At 38.3% G+C, this 26,386-nt stretch overlaps 1 protein-coding gene across 2 annotated transcripts in view; it reads left to right on the top strand.

Moving 5' to 3' along the window:
- Positions 1-26,386, top strand: part of TTC39B (tetratricopeptide repeat domain 39B) — an 81,195-nt gene that overhangs the window by 1,563 nt on the left and 53,246 nt on the right. For both annotated transcript variants that reach the window (XM_040541291.1, XM_040541293.1), the window contains exon 2: positions 20,389-20,423. In XM_040541291.1, coding sequence (XP_040397225.1) covers positions 20,389-20,423 — 35 coding nt within the window. The remainder of the gene's footprint in view (positions 1-20,388; positions 20,424-26,386) is intronic.

The following is a 26,386-nucleotide window of genomic DNA, read 5'->3' as shown; positions in this document are numbered from 1 at the left end:
AGTAAATACCAGTGGGAACAAGTTATTAATGAACTGCTGCTCTCGGTAAGAGAGTAGTTCGAATTCACAATTGGTAAAACAGGTATTTAGCAACCTAGCTGTAGTCCAGCTGTCCCATTTAAAACAAACAAACAACAACAACAACAAAACACAAACACATAAGGGTTGCTTTCTGTCAAGTGTCAGTGTTATATCTCTTACAGGAAAAGATGATTCCATGCAAATGGACAGGTGGACATACAAGCACCTGGAAAAGGTTTTACCTGAGCAATAGCATGCCAAAAGCAAATAAGCTTTTTTCCCATGAGCTCTAAAGAGCTCACAGTCTGTGTAGAGACTTGTACTCAATTCTCTAGAGTGTGGGTTTTGAATGGACCAGAATAGGTAATAGGGCGAGCAGTCGAATTTTTCCTGATAAGAACTGAGAGTTCAGAGAGGAACGGCAGATGCTGGCTTGATCCTGGAGAAAGTGACTGCTTCCGTATCAGAAGTTGTCCTGACCGCTGGCATCCTTTGCCTACAAGTTCATCGCAGTCTTTACTAATCTTGATGTGATTTCAGCACTTCAGACGTGAACTAGTTGTTTTGAAGTGCCTTAACTGTTATTTAAGGGTTTAAGCTGGGGAACGTTGCTGTTAGTTTTCTTCTTAAGAGCTGTGTGCTTCCAAGTAATGTTTACATGTAATGTGAAAGATATGAGCTGTTTATTTCCTTGTTTAAGTGTACATCCTTAGCACCGTATGAATATAGCTTTTAGCATAGGATTTTGCTTTGTAGGGACTTGTTCATCCCTGAAGCTTTGAAAAAAGACGTGTTAAGCTAAACCTTGAAGTCATTTTCTACTTGATGGGACCTTAACTAGCAAGAAGACTTCTGCAGTTCTTGCTGATGGTGCAGGCAGCAGCTCGCCGCTGTAGTCCATGATGAAGAAAATATGTGGTTTTCCTTATGCTTCCATGTAACTCAAGGAAGTACAAGATAGCATATTCATCTTTTTTTGCTGTTTTTTTGTCTTGTCCTACAGCTGTGGATTTGAAGTGGGCATTTCAAGGAAGTAGTATGAAGTGTAAGTGTTTGTTTTGTTCCCCAGCTGATGCAAGTGTAGTAGTTTGGGTGTTTTTTAATGAACACCAACTGGAACTGGAGACCTAAGCCTAAGAGGCCGTATTAAGGAGATAACAGTGTGAGGATGTTCATCTGGAAAAAAAACAAATGGTTATTAAACTCAGGATTTTTCCATTTGATATTGTTTCCTGGGTGTTAAAGCGTGCGTGGTTATCCTGTACTTGGAGGAAGTTTGCTGACTGTTAAGTGATCAAAGTGAGAGTGTCTACCTGTGAACTTAGAACATGATATCTCTTAAGCCCTTAAACACCTATATAGCATTGAATTTCTGTACTGAAAGTGCTCATGTTAGTATTCTTTTGGAACAAGTTGTAAATATAGGACAGATAGGTTTAGGGGCAAAATGACATTCCCAGCCATTGCAGTCTTCGAGCAAAACTTTAAGCCTTCCCCTTCTCCCCCCTCTACTGTGTAAAGATTACTTAAAATAGTGGGCCAGATCTGCTTCCCATTAAGTTCACTCTGTGCTGCCCTGGTTTTTCAAAGTCTTAAAGCCAGCTTAATTGGTTACTTGGGGATTCCCTATCCATGAAAAAAAAAAAAACACAAACCCAGCCTTGGCCTTTGTGCCTCTGAGGGTTGTGGCCAGACAAAAAGGATCATGATCTAGAAGTATCTGCATGCTATAAAAACGTCTTGTTTGCCCATAACCAGCTAGGCTAAGGATTATATAGAGATCTGAAAGTGATTTCGTGCCCTTGCTGTGGTTAACTCTAAGTCTTGTATTAAGGGCAGGTTGGCCGATTCAGCTAATCTGTGCCTCAGCTCTAAACTAACCTGTTAAGGAAAATTTGTTTAATGATCTGATGATGCACGCTGTACTCCTTTGAACTGCCCAAGCAAGGACAAATGGTATGTAGGGTGGCTTTACGAGCCTGAGCAGTTTATCTTCTGAACTAATTTCAGTATGAAACCAGTGTCTTCAGGACGGGCGTTCTTTAATTCAAGAACTGTTTAGTGCTGCTTAGTACTCTGTTAAAGTACTCAGAGCTCTTTATTCACTGCTGCTGCAGCTACTGCGCTTAAAATCAAAGAACCTACTAGAGTGCTAGTTTTCACCAGTAACAATATAATAATGTGCTTTAGACCATATTAGACAGAAAATGGCCAGTAATGCAGGCTCCTTTAATGTTTACTCTGAGGACTTTCTTTCCACTGGTTTTGGCTGGTATTTCTAACGCAGAAAAATGTCAATGGGGAGAAACTGTTGTAGTTGTGCTCCCCCTGGGGACTTTGGGAAGCTGGAACAAGCTGATCAGCACGTTTTTTTTTTTTTTTTTTCTTTTAAACCTTAAAAATGAACACTTGGTGCAGATGGTGTTGGGAATGGGCAGTGAGAGCACTTTTTCCTGTGAGAGGTATTTATTTTTTTTCTTCTGACTGTCGTATGAAGATGAGGATGCATACTCCAATTTTGTATTACCTGTATTGTTCTGAAATGGTGAATTTTTATTGTTTGTGTTTTTCCATTTCTTAGCTGCCTTCCTGAAGTTTGTTTCATTCATCTGTTCAAGCTCCTTGGTTAACTGTGAACAAATCTGAAAAAGAATGACTTAAGTCTTTGTTAATTTCCTGGAGAGGCAAAGAAAGTGTATGTAACTAAATGTCCAATTAAATGTTCTTACTGAATGCTCCCTTTGGTTGGTCAGCTTGGTACCTTCTTCAAAGAGAGGGAGGAAAGACACGGGGGATACAGGAAACGGTGGGGTTATTGTGGTTAATGAATTACAAGATGGTGCAAACTAAAGTAAAGCCTGGTTTATGGCTCATTGTGTGTGCACACATTCTAGAAGTGGTAAGGTCTAGTGAGGGAGCAGACATGATGAAACATGAGATTACTGAAAGCTGTGGTTATTTTGAAAGCTGAAGACTTTCTTCACTGAGAACGCTAAAGAAAATATATAAAGGCTGCCAGGATGTGGGAAGCAGGAGATGCGTCTTGCAAAGGCAGAGCTGACAGAGGAACTCCTGGAATAGCTAAGTACCTATGAAGCCAATCTGTTTCAATCTGTTATAATTTGCTTTTACATCTGTCCGATTTTTTTTATGGTATAATATTTACCTATAGAGATGGAAAAAAAGTTGAAAAAAGAAACAGCTTTTTCTGAAGACTTTTCTTCGTATATTGAACTGTGGCTGTACTGTTATGGGAAACAACATCTGAGATCTTTTAATGAAGACTTTACATTGAGCAGTGGAAGTTACTGTCCTTAACAGGTACAGCTGTCTTGGTTACTGTAGTTAAAGGCTTGCTGCCATCCACTATATTAGACCATTTTACTTTGTACATAGTCTTCAAAGGGGATAGATTGTATTAAAAAAAAAAAAGTACAGGGATGAGGTGTAGAGGTTGAAGAGTAGGAAGGAGCTTATTTATTTTGCTCTGAATGGCTTAAGAGTTGCAAGTATGGCATGCAGATTATTGTAGGTTGGAAGGAACCTTACAGACTACCCCATTCCACCCCCCCCGCCATGGCCCAGGACACCTCCCACTAGACCAGACTGCCCAAAGCCCCATCCAGCCTGGCCTTGAACACCTCCAGGGATGGGGCATCCGCAGCTTCTCTGGGCAACCTGTGCCAGTGCCTCACCACCCTCTGGGTGAAGGTTTTCCTCCTAACATCTAATCTCAATATCCCCTCTTTTAGTTTAAAGCCATTCCCCCTTGTCTTGTCAGTATCTGCCCAAGTAAAAAGTAGTTCATCTGTTTTATAAGACCCCTTTAGACACTGGAAGGCTGCAGTGAGGTCTCCCCGGAGCCTTCCCTTCTCCAGGCTGAACAACCCCGACTCCCTCAGTCTGTCTTCATAGGAGAGGTGCTCCAGCCCTCTGATCGTCCTCGTAGCCCTCCTCTGGACTCACTCCAACAGGTCTGTGTCCTTCCCCTGTCCTTCTTGTGCTGGGGGCCCCAGAGCTGAACGCAGGGCTCCAGGTGGGTTTTCACGAGAGCAGAGCAGAGGGGGACACTCGCCTCTCTAGCACTGCTTGTCCCACTGCTTTTCATGCATCCCAGGGTATGTTTGGCTTTCTGGGCCGCAAGCTCACACTGCAGGCTCATGTTGAGCCAGCATCCTCAGGGCTGCTCTCAATCGACTCATTGCCCAGCCATCATAAGCGAACACAAAGTTATATGTAGCGTTGTTCGGTGCTATAGGGGCAATAGAGCACGCAGCTGTATGCTATCCAGGTAAATACCAGTTGAGTTTTGTCATTTATCTGTTCAGATCATACCTTATTTTATAAGTTGGTCTCTTTAAATTGTGCAAGTGAGTTAACTAAAATGTCGCAAGAGATTTAAAGAAATGTTGTAAAAGTCTCCACAGATCAATAAAAACTCTCATGTATATAATGACCACGGGCTAAAGTGAAAATGAATATGGATATCGGCAATGGGTGGAGATCACGGCGACATAAGTAGTTCACTGCCAGCCTTTTATTGTTTGGCTACTACCTCTCCTTTCACAGTTGAAAGAAGTATACTACACCTTGAGTACTGGGTCTGTCTTTTCTGTTTTTATGTCCTTGGATGCTGAATGGAGGAAGTGACATTTAGAGAGGTTCAGTGTTTTAGGTTTAACAGTGCAGTCATGTGGGATTTCCTTTTCCGTAGTATGAGTCATCACAGCCAGTTCACCAGCCGTTTCGCAGTGTGAACGTGGTGCAAAGGAGCTGGCGTTTTGATTGCCTGTGAGTATGCTCTCCATGCTACAGTGAAATTCAACGTAATAGCACCGAAGGAGGGACTACGCCCATGAACAGTGACCTAGACACACCGACATACTATAAACGTAACCTTACACTTACGGTGAAATGTTAATGATCCTTTGGGCAGAAGTGACAAATCCAGCAACGACTGTATATTTTTTTCTGTCATTATTATATTCCTGGTGAAATGTCCAAAGGCTATAGATTGTTCATGCATCAGTAAGCTGCATGGCATCTGTGTGTGAGGAGGGAAACTGCACATCTCCACCTTTTTGACAAGCCTCAATGCACAAATAGATGATGTGACTTCTCTGTAGGGAAATACATGCTGAATTCAGTGCATCTTTTCTGGATCCTGCAGCTTTCAGTCAATGCTTGAGGAAACAGCAAGCTCTGGTTGGGGACATAGTGGATGAACAGTTAAAGTAGAGGGAATCTTTACTGAAGAAGCAAGGTAGTAGCCTTGTGACACATGAGGAAAACTTAATGGGAGACCTTAGTAGGTCAACTCTATGTTAATGAAATTTGAAGGTGCATGTTACTTGTGATATTTGTTGGTAAAGAGTTATCCTCAAAACTTCAGAAGAGAACGTGTTCTGTTTGTACTTGCCTTTAAGTAGCCTAGAAAGAACTAACACTTTAGCTTACTGTCAAGTTAAGTCAAGATCTGATTCTGCTCAGTGTAATTTAATGTGACACTTGTTCTGGTTGTGACACTATATTTTTGTTAGGCTTTTGTCTGTCTCACTCTGATTCTGGTAGAAACACAACTCTTCAGAACACATTTATAAATCAGATAATAATTTGTTAATTTTATACTAATCAGGACATCAAGTGACTGCTTATTGAAGAGGATGCTTTTCTACTCTAATGAAAAAAAATTGTTTCTAGGAGAGATGGAAGGTTGCCTCTCTAGCACCAGGGGTACAGGTTGTGCTCTGGACAAAAGTCATTGCTATAATCCTGTACAGATGTCTTCAACTGTGGATAATGTTGGTTTGTAAAGCTCTGCTGTTTTGTTACTGCGCTTAATGCTGCTGGTGGATTAGACGATATCCACAGAGACTGTCAAGTTCTGTAATGAGAAAAACATTATCACAAATAGGTTGTTGCAATTACTGTTACTGCAGCAAGGCCTTCTTTTAAAGGAAATGAAACACTTAAGTAAAATCACTTAAGCAGCTTTACACTATAAAATATAGCTTTTTGGTGCTACCTGTGCAGCAGCTACTGTTGCGTTCTATCCAAAGGAGTGTTCAGCCATGTAGTCCAGGAAACACTTAACCTGAGGGGAGTGGGGAGGTTAATATCGAAGATGCTTGTACTAGTTTCCCTTTCATATAACTAATGAAATAAAGAAAGATTGGCAAAGCGGGCACTGAGTCATCTTTAATACAAAGTAAACATGTTTGTTCTCCAGCTTGGTGTCATCTCTGAAAAGTATTAGTATTAGCAGTTCCAAAGCTGTGTCTCTGTAATGAGACTTATTGAGGATTGTTGACTGCATTGAAATTGATAAGCATTCTGGAATGCTATAAAGATATTCTTCCAGGGGAAATGTAATTGGAAAGAGGTGATACTTTTGTCTTTGTAAGTCTGTAATAAGTACACAGTGCTACATAAATAGGATTTTTCTTTGAATCTTTCGAAAGCCAAAAAAGCAGTGAGGACCTTTATTTGAAATTGCCTAGTAAAGTTCAGGGCAACATGATGTACTCTTTTTCTTAGCTATTTCTATCTTACCCTTTTTTCTTTACTACGACGTAGTCTTCACTGCGTCTACTTCTTTTGTATCCTAAATCAAGACTGATTTTTTTTTTTTAATGTATAGTTGCGGCTTGACTTATACTTTGCCTTTGTTTTATGCTTCCAGAAATCTGTGAGATTTTTGTTTTTAATTTTTTTTTTGTGACTATTTGTCATTGCTGAAGACAGATGTTGTAGGGTAAGGACAGAGACACTGGAATTGCAGTTCTGCTCCTTCCTGCCCTAAGCCACCCATGTTTAACATGAACTATATTACGCAAGTAGAGACCTCACCAGAGTTTGGTAACTTGTGACATAACAAGATCTTTACCGGAGAAGGGCTGGGAAATTCAATAAGTGCACTTAAAATCTCAGCCATGAATACTTACTTAGCATAGATTAAAAACAAACCCTAAACAAGCAAGTGGCAAACCTCTTATATCCAGGACTGACAGATCTGGATGTCTTAATGAGAACATACACTATTATTAGTAGCTCTGATACACTTTTCAAGTTTCTTTTAATGACAGACTGCTGGAAAGCACTGATAATCCTCTTGCTTGCACTTTCAGAGATAGTTATTTCTCTTTATGTTACAAGCACGGTTGATGTTATACTTGAGACACCTTGCATTCTGTTCAGACATGCGGTTGGAGTCTCATGGTACTAAGATAAAACTGCAGGTTTACCATTATTATTATTTAAAAATAAATTATTTGAGCTCTGTTCTTTAAACTGCTTCCAGTTGTACCAAATGCCAAGCAATGATAATAGATTACATCTCTGAAGCATGTGAACTCTCTAGCAACAGCACTTCCTTATGATTACCACACAGTCCTTTTTTGCAATGGATTGTAATTTAGCTGTGACTTGAGTTGTTCTTATTTATCTGTGTGTGTGTTTAAACCATAAAATGAATTGCTATGTGAAGGAGGTGAAGAAGTCAGTAGAATTATGACACCTGAGGATGCATTTAAATGAGGTCTTTGGAAGGCTTCCTTGCATGGACTATGAAATTCTTTGTGGTAGGCGAGACACCAGTTGTCCTGGAAAAAATTATTCTGGAAATGTTCCCAAGCATATAGCCGTGGCATCAAGCATTACACAATCAAAGAATGTCTGATCCTGTTGCATCTAGTGAAGGTGACGGCATTCGATTCAACTTCTGAGCACTGATAATGGGAGAAAATCAGTGATCAATTCCTTGCTGTGATAGCCAGATAGTTTGGGAAGATGGTTTTCAATTCAGGATAATTCTCCAGCTGGTTCATGGCTTTCACAAAACAAGAGGTACCACATAAATATATATTTTGAGTCTTTTTGATTGCCCATGCAGTTTAGTTCAAGATTAAGCCCTGTATATCAAGAATTGTGCATGTTTTTGCATTGCGTGAAGGATACAGCTCTTTCCTACTATGTATTTTGACTGATAGCTTAAGAACTTCAAAAGGGTCTTGATTTGTAATCCATTTTAGAGTTGGATATGTCTTTACTACTCTATCAGTGCTGCTTGTTTTACCTCTGTTCTTTAGTTCCTGTTTTTGAATACTACTAGTTGGTGATGGGTTTTTACTGTCTTTAATGTTGATCATATGAGTCAACAGCTAGGTTCAGTTGCAGCTAATAGCAGTCCCACTAAAAACATGTAGTTTGGAGGAAGGGGAGACATTTTCTTTTTCTTTGGTCTGAAGAAACCTGGTCTTGACAATAGTGGATTTCAGGTTTTTGAGAAGTTGTTTTACTAGCAAATAGTTACACAATTTAGCAGCACAAAAATAGATGTAGCACTCAAATTATGAAACAGCAATGAAAGAAATTTTTATTCACCATAAAATAACTTACTTTTTCAAATGGTTTGGTAAAAGATCATGGTGGGAATAAATCTCAAGTAGAAACAGAAGAGGTTCAAGTTAACTATAGCCTTTCTTTCCCATCAAGGCAGTTTGAAACAAGTGATTTAAGGAATTTTCCTTTCGCATTCTCTTCCTTGCTTTTTCAGCTGATGAGGAATCAGTTTGGTCAGCAAAATGAAAATCTTCTAAAAGTGAAATAAACACCTTGTTACATTGGCTGCTGTTGCTTCCAATTTTTCTATGCTTTTTAAATTTTACTTTGAGCATCCTGTGATAACGTGGTGAGAACTGTTAGGTTTTGCTTCACTATCTGCATCAAACATACTGAAATATGGAAATAAAAGTAGGAAGGTTATGTGAGGCAGCTGGGCAGATCTACCCTTGTGAGAGAGGAAGAATTGAGATTCTGCAATTTCAAAGTGAGTGCAGATGTGTCATCTGGTGTTTGTCAGATGGGTCTTCCAACTTCCCTTTTCATGATAGCTTTTATCTTATTTGGTGGGTTTTGTTGAGTCAAGTGAGTGCAACCTTAACTTCTTGTGCACTAAAATTGTATGTTTTGAAGTAATGCTGTTTTGTTAGCAGCAGATTATCTAATGATCCTTTGTTTAGACTGAGCTAAAGTTTCTGTGAAGTTTTGCCAGTTATGGAAAGCTAAACTTCATGAGGGATAGACAATTCTGAACTAGAGTGGGTGAAATTTCCCTAGCTATGAAACTTTAACTTTGCCAGAATTAGTAAGACCAAGCCTCATTATTTGCGTCACAGATCTGTGACTTTGCTGATATCTTGACTGCATGCAAAGAAATCAAGAGCATAAATGCTTGTTATGTCTGTTAAGCACCAGCTGAAGACTTGCTTCCAGTTAGTTTTTCCCTATGCTTGTCTTTCTGTAAAACATCTCACTGTGCTTTCCATGTTCTAATGAATTCAAGAATGACCTTTATACAGTCTTTGGAAACGGATTGGAGAAGGTTGGTTGGACTGACAGTAGAAAAGTCTCCACCAGCTTTGTCCTGGAAGATGTAGATATACCTAATTATTAATGCATATGGCTATGCATCAGAAGAATTGGGTCTGGAAAAACGTGAAGATGGTCTTACCAGCTTACAGACGTGATAAATAGCACCCTACGGTTCCTTTTGACTTTAATAGGGCTTCATTCAATCATTTCATAGAAATGACATGATACAAAAGTTTGTAACAAATCTTGACGAGTTTGGCGCAAAGGTTTGCAAGACTCTCAGGCATGTCTAATTAAAGAAGAACTAAGCTGATGGAACAATCATTCTTACTGCTAGAGAGGACAAGCTTATGGTGTCTTTTGGAGTATCTCCTTTGAGGAGAACGTTTTTGTGTAGTCCCTGCTTTCTCAGTCTGTTTAGTCACCTTCCCATTCTTCTCAAGTTACTTTTCCGATGCTATTGAAAGGCAGATGTATCCAAAGTGCGTCTAAGTATGTTTATTTATCTTTGTCTGTAGAATTGCTTGGCAATCAGTTTTGTCCAATAAAAAGACTAAGAATAATGACATATTTGAAAATCCCTTTAGGAGCATACTCTGATGCGTTTGTACTGGACTAGCAACTCCCAATGTATTTTTTTTTTCCCTGGTGCTGTTAACAAACATGCCTAACTGATTTTTCTTTGAACTTGGGGCTGTTTGTTGGGATATATGAGAGAAAAGATGGCTAACTGTTTATATATGTATATATAAACTGTATTATAGCAATGATGTTCTGTGTTGCTACCCTATTCCTTTGACTATTAAAAGTGCTTTTTGTGCAAAAGCAACTGCAGGTCAAACTGACAAATACAGGTCAAACAGCAGGAATGTGCCAGTGTAAACTGTAAGAGAATCCAGACTGGTGTTCAGCCAACGTTAACTGAAGTTACATTCTCACTTTTATGCGCAAAATGTCAGATATGAATGCGAACACAAATAACTGTTGACAGCAGCCATTTGCATGTCAATTATAATGAAGTATTTTGTGATCCTTGCTGATGATGTAACTGAGTCTGCTTATTTCCACTATTCAGTCTAATAGGGGAGAGCTGTTGCTTAAAACAGCGCAAGCTCAGCCAGCTGCAGTCAGAACAGGCGAGACTGATGCTAGTGTACTAATGTGAGACTGCCTCAAGCCTGGTGTTTAGAAGTAGATTCAGAAAAGGCTTCATCTTGATGCTTGCTCTAGTATGTAGATAGTCTGACCCACAACGACTGACATCGCTGAATATAACCATTCCCAGTCCTGACCTTGTTTATATAAAGTGGCTGGTATGCTGCTTTAGAAATGTCCTGCTTACATGCAGCTGAGTGCAAATCAAGAGTTGTCTGCTTTTTAGAACATGTTAATAATTAACACTTAACTACAGCAGGTGCTTTCATTGAAAGCATCTGTTTTCTGTTAAAATTGAGTATGGAACTTTTAAGACTCAATTTTCATATGTCTTTTGGTAATCTTGAGGTAACCAGCTCTGCATGGAAAGGTCACTGCTTTCTAGGCTGTAATGGAGACACCTTTGTTCTTGTGGGTACTGACATCTAATGATTGAGCTAAATGACACTGGCTTTTGTATTTAGCTACAGTTTATTTAGCCAAATTTACAGTAGAGCTGGGTTCTACCTTATCAACTCCTGTTTTATCTTTGTGTGTGGGATGTTGTGTTTTTTATTTTTTCTTAGCACGTGACCCCTGATCAGATCACCCACATTACTAAAGGTCTTGAATATGACATGGTGTTCCATGTGGATGAGACTGCATTAAATACCAGTGTTTTTCCAGAGAGGCGAGTGGAGGGTTTGGTGTCTGTTTTGGAGGAGCTGTGTTATCCTAAAAGTTTTCCACAGCAGATGAAAAACTTGAGCTCTCAGAAGCCGAAGATCAAGCTCAGTAGTTCAGACTTATTTATTCCAAGTATTTCTAAGAGTAACTTTGAAGAAGCAGATGGATCATATTTAGAGCTCAAGCCAATGAACTAGAAATACTGCGTAAGCACAAAAATGCATCGTTTTTTCCTTCAGAGAAGGAGTTATTTTCATGTAAAAAAAAAATAAAAATAGTTGCACTGAGTAGAAACAGAATTTATGCGTTTCAGTTCAGTTCTTGCTTTCTAATGCTACAGCCCACTTAAGTGACAATTGAATTCCGTACTTAGGTGACACCATCATCTGATTGTTAGCATGCAAGAAAGGTGTCCACAACAGATTGTTTTATAGGTAAAGTTCTCGGTTACTTTTTTTCTAGTTTATACAGCTTCTACCTAAGGTTTGAAGTGCGTGTAGACATGTTAGACTTCTCTTACTCTAGATGAATCAAATGAGTTTGCTTAGGTGAATTTATTTTTAGCTGAGCAGTATTATAAAGTGAATTTTCACAACTTTAAATCAGTAAGCTTACAGTATTGTTCATCTCCATCATTCTTTTTTTGTGAAGTAGTCACTTCTGTTTTTTGATTCTTTGGGAGTAATTTTTGAGGGGAGGAGAAGCAGCAAAATAATATCCATATAATCCATTATGAAGATATTTTATGTTATGTGGAGAATAAGCACACTTCTGGGAAGGAGGGGAAAGAGCAGTATTCAGAAACTACCTAAAAAGAAATCTAAATATCCTTTTGATTCTATGCAGTGGAATTCTGACAGTAAATTCTGTAGCGGAATACTGTCTGTGGCTCAAATTGCAGGCTATGAGTTAATTTGAACAAGTTCTCTGTATTGTCAGAACTACAGATAATTGCTCCTTGTGTAACAAAAGCAATCAGTTGTCATGAAACTTGGCTGATGTTGAACCTAGTAATTTGTGTTTAGCTGAGCCATAACGTTGTGTACCTTTCAGACTCTTAATCTGGAGTCATGAAAGACAGCGTCCATTGTTATTCTTACTTAGCACTCTAGCTGAGAAATGTGAATTTGACTCAGCAGGAAAAAAGACATGATGAAAACCAATGTTTACAAGAAACCAAAGAGATTTTACTTTGTAATGATTTTGTGCTTGTGTGATACCGTGTTTGTGTGTGATTTTTTTTTAAAACTTTTTCCATGAGCAAGAGATATTAAATATTTCTGCTTGGTAAATCAAAGTGATTAAACTTTTAAATAGCTTTTACATTAAGTCATGTGTTCTAGCTCTTGGACTATTTTGGGGAATCTCTTCAGTTTTTGTGCATATTAACCAACCTTCAGGAAGGCTGAACTCTAAGGAAGTAAAAAGTGTTACTGTTTTCATCCTCTCAGTGTTGCATGCTAAAATTTTTTCGACTGCAGATAAGTTTAAGGATCTCAATAACAATAGGAATTCATTTTGACAATTAATTCAATATGACCTTCTAGCCTTATTCCAGATTGTTGCTTTCCATAATACAACCTCAGCCAGCGTGTATGATTTCTTTCATTGTTTTTACATTTACAGCTCTTCACTTGAGACTGCATTATTTATTGATGCCAGTCTCTTAAAGGCAGTGTTTTCTTGTTACAGTTTGTGTTCCACTAACTCTAATATAATTTTTCACAGCTGAAGATTTCGTTCACTTCTAGGATATTGATTAAAAATTGTTTTGTTTGAAGCCTTGGGGGTATTTTATTAGAAACATTTTAATGATGGTATTGCACTGACAACTGTATTTTCTTATGTTTAGTTGGCTAATTATTGATATAAAGTATGCTTTATGGGAGACTGCTTAAACTAGATCAGCCTAGAATATGAAAGAAGGTTTGTCAAATCCAAAGTGTCTGTTTTTATACAAGAAATGTTTAGTAGTCTCAAATCATTTTTTATAAAAAAAAAAAAAACACAAGTTGACTTTCATAACTGTGCATTAATTCTTTATTAATTGTAACTTTTTTGTGATTTTTTTTTTTTAAAACCTGAGATTGGTTTCATGTTAAGCAGCTTACAGTCACTTAAGTCTTTTCAGTTGCTTGCTGTGACAGTAGCTGTGGGGTATTGTAGCAGCTCTTTGGCTAAAATTATTTCAGTCTACTTGACAGAGTAAGAACACCTCAATATTCCCACGTAAATGCAAAATAAGCGAGTAGAGAATTGACAGTGGATTATGCAGTATTTGTATTTCATTAAATGCTGAGTACACTGTTGCCCTGAAGGAGAACTCCAAAGTACAGATCATGATGGAAAGAAAAAAGTTTGCAGAAAAATGTCTCTGAAATGTCCTGTCTTTAGCGTTAAAAACAAAACAAAAAAAACAAATAAAACATTAACAACAACAAACAGAAAAACAAGCCTAAAATAAGAAGCAGTGTATTGCTGAGATTGGAAGGTACAATCCCACTGAAATGGGATTGTCCCAGTTATTTTCTTGCTTTGGGGTCAGTCATGCTCCTGCACTGCATGTTTCAGAATGTTTCCAGTTTCACTGACGTTTCTCATCAGAGCTCTCTTCATAGTTCTCAGCTTAGTCATAGAACAGAATCACATAATCATAGAATCGTTAACATTGGAAAAGACCTCCAAGATCATCTTGCCCGACCATCTCCCTACCACCAATGTCACCCACTAAACCATGTCCCTAAGCACCAGGTCCAACCTTTCCTTGAACACCCCCAGGGACGGTGACTGTACCACCTCCCTGGGCAACCCATCCCAATGCCTAAACACTCTTTCTGAGAAGAAATGTCTCCTGATTTTGAACCTGAACCTCCCCTGGCACAACTTGAGGCCATTCCCTCTAGTCCTGTCCCTAGTTACCTGTGAGAAGAGGCTGACCCCTAGCTCCCCACACCTTCCTTTCAGGCAGTTGCAGAGAGCAATAAGGTCTCCCCTGAGCCTCCTCTTCTCCAGACTAAACAACACCAGTTTCCTCAGCCGCTTCTCACAGGACTTGTGTTCCAGGCCCTTCACCAGCTTCGTGGCCCTTCTCTGGACATGCTCCAGGGCCTCAATGTCCTTCTTGTAGTGAGGGGCCCAAAACTGAACGCAGTACTTGCGGTGTGTCCTCACCAGAGCAGAGTACAGGGGGACGATCACCTCCCTGGTCTTGCTGGCTACACTATTCCTGATACAAGCCATTCGAGTCAACTGAATGGATGTATGTTGCCCTCTTGTATCCTTGAGCAAGGTGCAAGCTCCACTGTCTGCTCATTTTAAGGGGTCATTCCTGGGGGTATGGAGTTTGAAATGTGTAGCCAGCTGTTTCTTTGAATTTATTATGAATGGACTCCTAACTTGGGCTAAAAAGTAATGAATACATACAAAGTCACATAACAAAATAATAATAATAATGTATATTTTCTGTATTTACTTGGATTCTGTTCAAAGTACATTTTTAATATTCTATTCCATTTGCTAATAAAACTGTGTGATGACTACTGTTTTCTAGAAACTGGATTTGGTTCGAAATTAAGATTATCGGCAAGGCTTCTTTTTGATAGTCCCAGTCCATAGTGTGGATATTACAGATCAGCTTTTTTTCCCTGTAACTCGCCTACTCTTCTCATAGTCACACTTTTCTCCTGTATCTAAAAAGAAAAAATGATACAGCCCATGTTCCACCAAGACAGTGCTTACCCCCACATGCTATGTGCATGTCAGTACCCTTTCAGCTTGGTCTACACCGTTTCAGCTAGAGGGAATAGGGTGGATCTCTCTGGATTTTAGAAAATGGCTGCTGAGTGTGTCAACTAAATCTTGTTTAAACTCCCTAGAGTCCTGTAAGACAAATTCCTATACAGAATGATAATCGTTACGGGATTGCGGTGCAAGCTCTGTTGTTCTTCCTATTGGGGTGTGAAATTTTAGACCTCTCAAAGTTTAGACCTCTATCTTTGTTTATGGGGAATCCAGCAACTGACATCCAAAAAGGCAAATTCGTATGGACAAGTAGAGGCATGAAGTGTTCTGGTCATCATGGCTTTTGACAGAGGCCTGATTCTCTGTGCATCCTTTCCCCTCAGCCTTGATCTTGAGGGGAGGAGCAGCGTTGAGGTGAATTACAGAAGGTAGAAGAAGAAAAAAATAATTAGATGTACCCATACTTGAATAAAAGTTTGGAAAAAAAATCAGAACAAAAAGAATCTTGAAGTGTACGTGCTTGCTAAATATACCACTTTTCATAGATTGCCATTACTGTGGACTTTCCGGGGAGGGGAGTTACTACTGTGGTTTTCCACAGCTTGACTTAGAGCAGTCCTCCAATTAATACCTAAAAATAAAGCTGTAAATAGGCAACTAAGTGTCGTACATCAACAGCTTTTCATGCTGGCTAGTATTATTTCACCACTATCTCTTGTTGTCTCATTTGTCTGTCTCTGAGAAGAAATGACTGTGATTCAATAAAAGTCTCTCAGACAGCTTTATTTTTTGAAGTGTTGTGCCAATTTCTTTCCCAGATTTGTGGGAAAATCTAAATCAGTTTTTGTCATGCCATCTAGTGGCACTTTAATTTACATTCATATTAAGTTATTAGGTTTTCTCAAAAAGGTGCGATAAAAATTGTTACCCAGCGTTATGTACTGAGAAACATTACTAAACTGTTCCACTTAGTACTGAATAAAGTGTTAATGTATTTTTTTCCTGAGTAGAATATCAGAAAAAAAAGATTTTTTTTTTATTGTGGACCCATCTGCAGATTCTATTTCCTGAATATTTATGCTGAGTGTTTGTGGCTGTTGTAATAAAGACATACTTTAGGACTTGCTGCAGGATGGACCCAAGTCAGCAGAAGGAAATGGATGAGAGACTGTATTATCCTAAGTGTTTGGCAAGTCTCTCTAGCCATGTAAATAAAGGAAATTATATTCATCCATTAACACTCTTAAAATGTAGAGGTCACAAGTAAGGCTGATTTAGTTACACACGGCATTAGGTTTGAAGGAACTTGTTTGCAGACCGTCATCTGTGCTTAGTAAAATCATCTAGCTTGAAGTAAGTAATCTTCTTTACCGTAGACTGACTTGAACAAGCACCTCTTGAAGTTAGTTATGGCATTTCAATGGTATCTATCATCAGTAGGCTGCGGAGTTGTGATGAGCAACTAAAGGTGGAATCTTTACTAGGCTTTAACCAAATATGCAAGAATGTCTGTCCTTTTCTTTGGGCTGCTTCTATATTTTGAGGGATTGATAAACATTACAAACCACTTGATTTTTTTTTTTGACATACATGTAGGTATGCATATAATATACTAATATAACTTTACATGTTCAAAATGTTCTTGATGTAACAAGTTGATGTTTTCTTTTGTTGAACAGGTTTAATTCACGAGCTAATTGTAACAGGCTACTTGGAGAAAAGTGATTGCGTTCTGAATACTTCTGAAATCTTTTATATTTTTGTAGAAACATGATGAATCTCATAACTTGATCTGGAAGGAGCTGTTTTGGGTTGTTCAGTTGCAGTCCTTTCCTTTACACTTTAGGATGACTTTTTTTTCCTCCCTGTAGGAGGCATGGAATAGAGTAGAAAATGGCCACATTTCTCACTTAATGCCTTCAACTTTCCTCGTTATATACAGAATCATTGAGATCCTATAAAGTCAACTACAAGTTTGCGTGAGACTGTTAAAGACAAAACAAGATGTCTTACTGAATGCCTTTTAATTCCCCTTTTGTATGCAGTGGAACTGTGAGGGTGCATAGAACTTCAGAAAAAAGAAGTGCTTGTTTTTTAATCACAGAAGTCACTGCTTCTGCAATGCTTTTAACCCTTGTAAGGAATCTTGAGAGGCCATGGCTGTGACCTGTACTTTGGAACTGAGCAAAGATATTGTTGCTCTTCACCTTGTAAATGTTTAGACATGCATTTAACCGGTATGAATAGCAAGGAACAAAAATGAGCAGGAGCTGGGCAGAGAAGGTCCACCTAGATATAATGTGTGAGGTATCTCTTTCTGCTTGTACATAGCTGCTGCTCTCAGGTTTAAAAGAGCTTTATGTGCTAGGAGCAGGCAAGAGGTTGACATCAGAGAGATTTTTCCATGTCAGTATAAACTTCTGATTGTTACTATTATTTGTAAATATCTGACAGTTGAATCTGATTTTTGCATGTAAAGTTGTCCTCATAGGAAAAACGGAAACATGCTCAAAAACTGTCAGTATGTTTTATTTATTTTGCTGAATTTCTCCTCTTGTTTCTGGAAATAGCTCAGGGAGGCAAACAGTCTTCAGAGAGGTACTTTATTAGAAGGCTGATGACTTTTATCAGTGTGTGGGTGAGACATGGGTAACACGGTTTTTATTTAAGATGTTTGTTCTGTTGGCATCTCTTCAGCTTTTAGAAACTCAGTTCATCTTTCCTCAGATCACACATCATTTTATTGTCTTCTGAGTTGACTACTGTACTCTTCAGAGTAGTCCTTATCCTGTCTAGTGTACTATTGTCAGCCAGAAAATTTAGCTTGAAAGAGAGCATTTGGGCAGTCTGTTAATAACACATCTTTGAATATATTTATGGCACTCCTTGGCAGTGGCAGCTGCAGACAATAAAGAATATGCTATTACACTCTTTCAAACCACTGCAATTGCATGTTCTACCTGTAAAGAATGAAAAGAGTCATGTCCTTTTGCAACAGTTATTGTGAATAGAAATTTTCCATTAGATAACACAAGTAATGTAATGTTTTCAGGATGGTAGATCACAGTATTGCAGTATATTGCTGAATTAGCAGAGAAATTGTTACGATGTTTGATTATTTATTAGCTGTTTTCTGCCGGTAAGTTTGCCTAGAAATACAAAATTCATGGAGTGTTGGTGTGTCTTCTGAAGTATTTACTGAATGTTAGATTCAGTCTCGTGTTTAAGGTGAGTTCTCTTGCTGAGTGTCTGGGAGAAAACGTCTGATGGAAGAAGGGACAGGCAGCTCGAGGAGAGTACCAGGAAGTTGCCAGCATATGCAGAGAAAGTCAGGAAGGCTAAAGCTCAGAACGAGCTCAACCTGGCCACTATGGTTAAAGATAACAAAACATATTTTTACAAATATATTAACGGTAAGAGGAGGGCCAAGGAGAATCTCCATTCTTTTCTGGACTCGGGGGAACATGAGGGTAAGAAAAAGTCTGAGGTTCTTAATGCCATCTTTATATCTGTCTTTAATAATCAGACCTGTTATCCTTGGGGTATTCAGCTTCCCAAACTGGAAGTCTGGGATCGGGAGCAGAAGAAACCCCCCACAGCTCAGGTGGAAACAGTTAGAGACCTGCTTCTCCACCTGGACCATCACAAGTCCATGGGGCCAGATGGGATTCACCCAAGGGTGTTGAGGGAGCTGGCAAATGTGATTGCCGAGTTGCTTTCCATCATCTATCAGTGGTAGTGGTCGTCCGGAGAGGTCTTGGATGATTGCAGACGTGCTAATGTGATGCCCATCTATAAGAAGGGTTGTAAGGAGGACCTGGGGAACTACAGGCCTCTCAGCCTGACCTCGGTACCAGGAAAGGTGATGGATCAGGTCATCTTGAATGCAGTCTCACAGTGTATGCAGGACCACCGGGGGATCAGGCCCAGTCAGCATGGGTTCATGAAAGGCAAGTCCTGCCTGAGCAACCTCATCTCCTTCTATCACCAGGTGACCCGCCTGGTGGATGAGGGAAAGGCTGTTGATGTAGTGTACCTAGACTTCAGCAAGGCCTTTGACACGGTCTCCCACAGTATTCTCCTGGAGAAGCTGGCTTGGACAGGGACGCTCTTTGCTGGGTTAAAAACTGTCTGGACAGCCGGGGTCAGAGAGTGGTGGTGAATGGAGTGGAATCCAGCTGGTGACCGGTCACCAGTGGTGTTCCCCAGGGGTCGGTGTTGGGACCCATCCTCTTTAATATCTTTATTGATGACTTGAATGAGGGAATTGAGTGCTCCCTCAGGAAGCTTGCAGATGACACCAAGCTGGGGGGAAGTGTCCATCTGCTGGAGGGTAGGAAGGCCCTGCAGAGGGACCTGGACAGGCTGGGTCAATGGGCAGAGGCCAATGGGATGATGTTCAACATGGCTAAGTGCTGGGTCCCGCACTTTGGCCACAACAGTGTGCCCTGTTTAAGGAAGGTTTGGACCTGGTGCTTAGAGACATGGTTTAGTGGGTGATACTGGTGGCTGGAGCAGATGATCTTGGAGGTTGTTTCCAACCTTAATGATTCATGATTCTAAGGTAAATATCACACAAGGATGTGGAATTCCTTAATGAAGTTATGGCGTAACTAATTTAAAATGAACAAGGAAAGACTGGATCAGTATATGGAACAGAGAGAGATCCTGAAAATTACCAGATGGACAAACCACAACGAGGTCAGGAAATTGCCCAAGCTGCTAATGGCTGGAAAATGCGTAGTGGATGGAAGGATGTAGACGTTTACTCTGTTCTTTGTTTGCTACGCAACTCTGCAGACTAATTTTGGAAACTGGATATAGAAGTAGATGTCCGTTGATCTGAATCATTCTGACCATTTTATGTTCATGCATCTCTTCCTCTGTTTTAATTTGAACTGAAAGAAGAAGAGACATCATCCTGATGTCTGCACCAAGTAGTTCGCATAAGCCCTACTAATGCTTGAGTTGACTGTGTATGCACACTATCAGTTATGCATTTTGGACTTGACATGTATACTCTGGTAAACCTGCATATCAGTTATATGCTCAGAACACTTTATACATTGTTTTTTCTGTGCAGGTAAGCTAGTACATCCTGAATGCTTTAGATGTGCTGCAGAAATTGTGGAGGCGTAAGCCCATATTCCTCTTAGAAGTTTACATGGTGGAAGTTTGTGAGTCTGAAGAAGTCATCGTCTGTGTTTAACTTTTGACTGTAATGTGATACAGTAGGCCCATAGGAAATGTATCTGTTTGGGTGATGATTTGTAGTGAAACCATAAGGGAAAGCCAGTAGGCTATGAATATTCCGAGTATTACTGTATGTTGCATAATAAACACTGCCTGGTAAAGGTAACTTCTTGACATCTTACAGAAAGAGTCCCAAAATGTGCGTACACATTTAATTAAAACAGTTTTTTTCTTTTCCAGGAAAATTTTGAAGATGCCTTTGAAAACATCCCTGTGTAAGTAACATTTTTAATAAAGACAACTATTTTTAAAACTATTTATACAGCAATAAAGTTCTATACACACATTTCTCAGGGCAGTATAGCTTTTTTGTGCACTGACTGCATTCATGTTTTCCAGAGCAGTTAAAATCCCAAGAGTTGGGAAGGGGGAGTGTAATTAGGTTGATGGATATGATAAAGTACTTGTCAACAAATGTGAAAGTTGTAAAGAATATTAAAAAAAAAAATAATAAATGTAGTAACTTGGTTGCATACTGACAGCTATAGGCAAATTTTTGTATGGTGAAAAATCATAACTTAGCATTACTGGAAAAACTTCAGATGATAGGACCATCAAAGCAAGACTTTTGAATGTAGATTGCTACACCAACTGCTGCACAGGTATTTTTTTTCCTGATGAAGTTAGGTATAGTCACTTCTCAGGCATTAAATTTAATGATGAAGCATTTGTATAATACCTAGAGTAGTAAGGTATGCCCTCTATATGAAAAATGTAATGTTTACCTTCCTGGAGTCAGAAGGAAATGAAGAAGAATCTTATACATTAGTGTCAAGAACTTTTTCGTATTAATGATCACTTTTTCTTCCTTTGGCTCACTACCAGGTGCTGTATGATTAGATAACTTCTTTCTTTGGCCCTTGCTTCCCCAGGGAGAGGAGAGAAAGTGAATCTAATATTTACTTTGAACATATTTATCCAGCACTCACTCAATTCCATGACAAGGTTATTTCATTGTTTTTGTTGATGTTAGACCTGGGCATGGATATTTATTATTGATATGCAAAACTCTGATAATTTTTTTGTATGTCTTCAGTGCTCATAGCTGCCGCATAGAGAGACTTATTACAGCTATAGAAGTTAGACTGATGTTAGTTTCTTCTTGCTAGTATTACTTCTGCCTGTATTAAACCGTTATGTAAAAGAGTAAATGTCTTGTCCTCCTGTAGGGTGGTAGAGAGGATATTAGTAGGACAGGAGCAGTCGTGGCTGCTGTCTTCTACTGGCCAAAAATACTATCCCTGTGCTGTTACATTGTTGATTGATTCTGGTGGATGTGTATTCTAAAACAATTTTTGCATTTGTTCAGATTTCACAGCCTTTAGTTTACTCTGTTTCAGTAGCATAGGGCCACCTGCAGTTCTTGTGAGGTAGCATTAGAGAGATCACAAAATGAGACTTATTATCTATCTTAAATGGGTTATTAGGAAAGGAAAAGAGCTGGCAAGTCTGTGTTGTATTAAAACAGCTCTTATTTTTCAACCCTAGGAGAAAGCACAGTGTGACTAACTGCATTCACTGAGCTCTTAGTCATTTTTCTAAAAGATAATGTCATTATAATGAATCTGATTATTTTAGTATTGTTTTTGTAGAAAATAAAACCATAAATTCATCTTCACATCTCAGGAACTGTTTCAATTTAGGGAACAGCTACATCAAAAAACTTGGGTTACGTAGGTTCTGTAAGAGTGGCATTTGAACAGACTCTGAAAGTATCCCGCAGGATTTGAGTTGATTGCATAGGTTGTTAAAATAAGCTGAACTAGATGTAGTAAAACTTCCACAGATGATAAGGGCAGTATATGTCATCCTTTGGAAGCCTAGCTCATTGACCTGTTGTGAGATATGCATTTGTGAGCTAAATGTTCTTCATGGAATGTCTTCTATTTCTTTGGTTGGTTATTAACGTGAATATAAGTCACCAACTTTAACCTTGAAATACTGCAGGGATTAACCTGTCTCACTGATTGGCAGGCTACTGAACCAGTAAAGACCTCACTTTCTGTAAATGTTGAAAAAGATACCTACTGAAATGCACTGTGCTTTAATCTTATGTTGAATGTTAAGACTCATAAATGCTGCTCAGGTGTGTCCCCAAACAGACAGCTTTTAAATAATACTGTAGAAGAGGCATGTGCTTTCATATTAGTTGATTGAAAGGAAAGAAGCAATAGGACTCAGAAACCCGACAGGACGTTTAGATTAACAAACAATTACGTGAGTTTCCAGCATCAGATTCTGAATGCCTTTATTTTTTGAGTGCATTTTTAAACTGACAGATAGTATAAGTGAAAGTGCTAGTAATGTTTGAGAGAATAAATATTTCTAGTTTTCTGTGCTTGTTTCTAAATTCTTTATCATTATTCCAATTTTTACAATTTGTGTTTTAAAATTGATATGAAATCCTGTAGTGTTTTTTTTTGTTTTGTTTTAATTTTTAATTCTTCCTCTTTGGAAGAAAAATTTGGAGCTCCATTTTAGTAGTTTCGATCTGCAGTTTGTTCCATTTGTTAGTGGTTAACTGACAGAGGATGTCAAGAATATATGTCTGAACAGCACTGTCCTTCCAGACTACTAAGACTATCATTTTTTTCAGTCTGGCTTAGAAATTTTAATTCAACTGCTGTAATATTAATGGAAAACAGAATTTGAAGTGTTTCTGTGTCAGAGTACTGTAGAGACCTGTGATATGGAAGAGCTTTTGTTACTTTCACACAATATTACTGACTTTGAGTTGCTTTCATCAAATTTTTGCAGGTAGGGAAGTTGTTGTAGGCTTTGGTTAGTCAATAGTGTAAAAGGCCTGTAAATTCTTAACCATAATACATAGAAGAAGGAAAAGGAAACTGATTAAAGCTTTGCAAGATTTTTGAAAAGCATTAGCTTTAGTAAGTATTTAGTAAGTCATTAGCAAGTCATTAAAATGACTTTGAATGTCAGCTTTTATTTTACACTTAAATGTTCTGTTGGTTGCTAATGGCCACAGTGAGTCTTCAGTATTTCTGTTGTTACTTTCTTCTGGATTCTGTGTTCATTGTAGGTGATAGTGCTCATGCCCAATTCTGCTGAACTGAGCCTTATGTCCTTATGTCTTAGGAACCTACACCTGCCCCTATCAGGTGACTCGAGCTTTCCCTGCACACGTCCTACATATCTCTCCTTCCCCCACCTGCATCTGAATCTTCCTTGCTTCTGGGTAGTAGTTACATTTTTCAGCAGGCCAACAAAACAGCCGATTATGGTTCTGTAGCTTTTCTGTCAGTAGGTACATATTTCAGGTATTTCTGCACTATCTAGGTGTTGATTTTAATTATCTCTTGGATTACGGCTTATTTGTCAAATTTAGTTGATTGAAACTGTCCAATAGGCTAAGATATTAAGAGCATGACCAGACAGTTGGCATAACCGTGTACGTTATTTCTGCAGAAAATGAGGCTCGTTGAGAAGACTGCTCAGTTTGTGAGGATTTAAGCAATAAGAATAGGACAATCTCATTTGAAATATTTGCTGCTGATGACTTGCTTGGTGTTTAGATAATTAGCTGCTTTGCAGTTCAGGGGATTATGTAGAAATACGTATATTCTGTATCTGGGCAGCATTCATCACTTAGACTCTTTCCTGTCTCAAATTCTTCAAAAGGTACAGCTATTTAAACAATGTGCATAAGAACTACAAAAAGTAAGCCTTCAGACTTTTCCGTTTGGGACTTGTCCTGAAAGCTTTTAATCTTGTTTTCCTTGAAATTGTTTGGTTTTAGTTTTCAAATTATACTGATAAGTTGCCTAAAGGAAGCTTTTCCCAAATCTAGTGCTATACTTGTTATTTTTCACCTTAATCTGTCTAGAATTAATGGTATTTCTTTCTGTTACTAATACAGTAATAGAAGTTTGAAAGCATTACTGCATTGAAACAGTGAATGCTTGTTCACTTCATTGTACTGGAGGCTCAACATTTTGGGAAGCTGTATCTAGCTTTTTGATTTTGCTGTTGATAAAATTCCTTTCAGATTTTTCTAATGTATCAATGTTTCAATCTCTTTTAATCAGATAAGAAAGTTAAATTGTTACAGCCCTGTGACAATATATCTAGCATTTGTTTGAGTGGCTTATTGCAGTTTGATTATACCCAGTTGAATTTAGCTGAAATTAACCTTTTTTTTTGGTAGATTCTTTTATATATAAGGGCTTTTTATGTTTACTTACAAGGAAGGAGCTTATTCGAATTATATCAGATCAACTTAACTCTTTTAGAATTCTCTAAATCAAGAAGTGGGACCTGTCATCATGATATCTTGTACACCAGTCACATAAAATATTTATGAAGGAACAGTACTCTGTATGTTGCTCCAGTAAATAATAACACACAATTTTACTAATTTAACTTCTCTTTAACTGGCTGTCTTTCCATATTATTATTATTATTATTGCTTAACTACAGGTAGGTTGTGTAGGTTAGATGCTAAAAGACCAAAGAGTTATCTTAAGAGGTTAAAATCCTTCCCTAAATCTCTAGTGCTGGCTGCTGTAACTGAGGGACCAGTCCAGGAGGCAATCAGTCTTTGCTCCGATTGTCTAAATGGATTAGATTATTTATCTAGACTCTTTTGTGATCTTTTACTTGTATTAGGTACTGTATGTATACTCAGCAACTCTGACAATTTTTGGAATGATCACAAATTTCTTGGTTTTATTAGAAGCGTGGAGGGATCATTAAGTGTAAATATAATTCTTTACTCACTGGTGCTAAAGTCAAAGTAAGGCTGTTACAGACAGTCTGCAATTTTGCTTAAAGCAAGCAGTAGAATTTCACTTATTATTCACTCTGTCAAATCTAGCTATTAAGTTTTTGTCAGTATTTGTCTTGGCCATAATTTTTGATGTAGCATATTCAACCTTACGAAGAGGACAGCTGGGATCAGTGTGAAAATAAATTTTGCCAGTATGTGGTAGTGTTAATTCTGCACTACTTCTGTATTGGCATCCCCTGTGGTAAAATAACTCAATAACTTGAGAAAAATAGATTTTTCTGTTTTTGAAGTTCAAGCCTTTTCCAATAATTAAGTTTTGTGGTGCTAAGCTGCTACTTACCAAATGTATCAGCATGTTTCCACCTGAGTGTTGGCTTACTTCAAGTGTTGTATGTCTGTTTTATAAGGTAACTTAATTCTATTACCTGGCAAGGATCTACAGGCTCAAAAAGATGTATAGATAGAAAAGATTTGTTTTATCCTTTTTTCTTCCTAAAATATTTCATTAGTATCTGAATTTTATTATGTAAAAACTCAAATACAATTCTAACCTTAGTGAACAAGGTAATTACCAAATTCTGCAATTTTTTTCTTATGTATTTCTGCTACGTTAATTTTGCCCTGAATTATTCAGAAATTCCTTCTATTGAATACGGAGATCCATGTTTTCTGTTGTCAGATTATTATTTTGGAAGTTATTTCATCTTTGTTTTTACAAGATGACTAAAAGGTATGTGCTCTTTCTAGTTTTTAACCATATTATGCTTAATCTTGTATTAACCTTGTCATTGCTGTTTTTTTGTATATCTTCTCTGAAGTTTTACACTTGTAAGGAACTTAAATGCTCTGTCAGTTATATTTTAATTTTCTCGTTTCATTTTACTAATTTTTCCTTAAAATTTCATTAGTATGTGACAGGAATAGGTTACCATCAAATTATCATACTTTCCTGTACTCTAGTTGGTGTGCAGTCTTTTTCTTTGAAAACACCATCTTGCCTTTACATTAATTAGTGGTGACATTGCCGTCCCTGGGGGTATTCAAGGAAGGTTGGACTGGGTGCTTAGGGACATGGTTTAGTGGGTGACATTGGTGGTAGGGGGATGGTTGGACCAGATGATCTTGAACGTCTTTTCCAACCTTAATGATTCTGTGAATAACATTTACAGTAACTATACTACGGTAACTGGCTGGGTATGTGTTATAGATGATTACTGGTAGTTGTCTTTGGGAGAAATGTAGTTGTCTACATGGCTGATGAAAACAGTTCATATAAAGTGGCCACCTTCATGTTGCGCTATTTGTACAGAAAATTCTGACACCAGACCTCCAGTTGTGGCATTGGTGGGAGAGCTGGAAAAATAGTGAAATCTCCTGTGAATACAGTTCAAAAACGAAATAGGGGAAAGATCTAAGCTACAATTCCAAAGA

Source organism: Cygnus olor, chromosome Z (genome assembly GCF_009769625.2).
Source record: "Cygnus olor isolate bCygOlo1 chromosome Z, bCygOlo1.pri.v2, whole genome shotgun sequence".
Taxonomy (NCBI): Eukaryota; Metazoa; Chordata; class Aves; order Anseriformes; family Anatidae; genus Cygnus; species Cygnus olor.
This window is presented reverse-complemented; position numbering and strand designations above follow the sequence as displayed.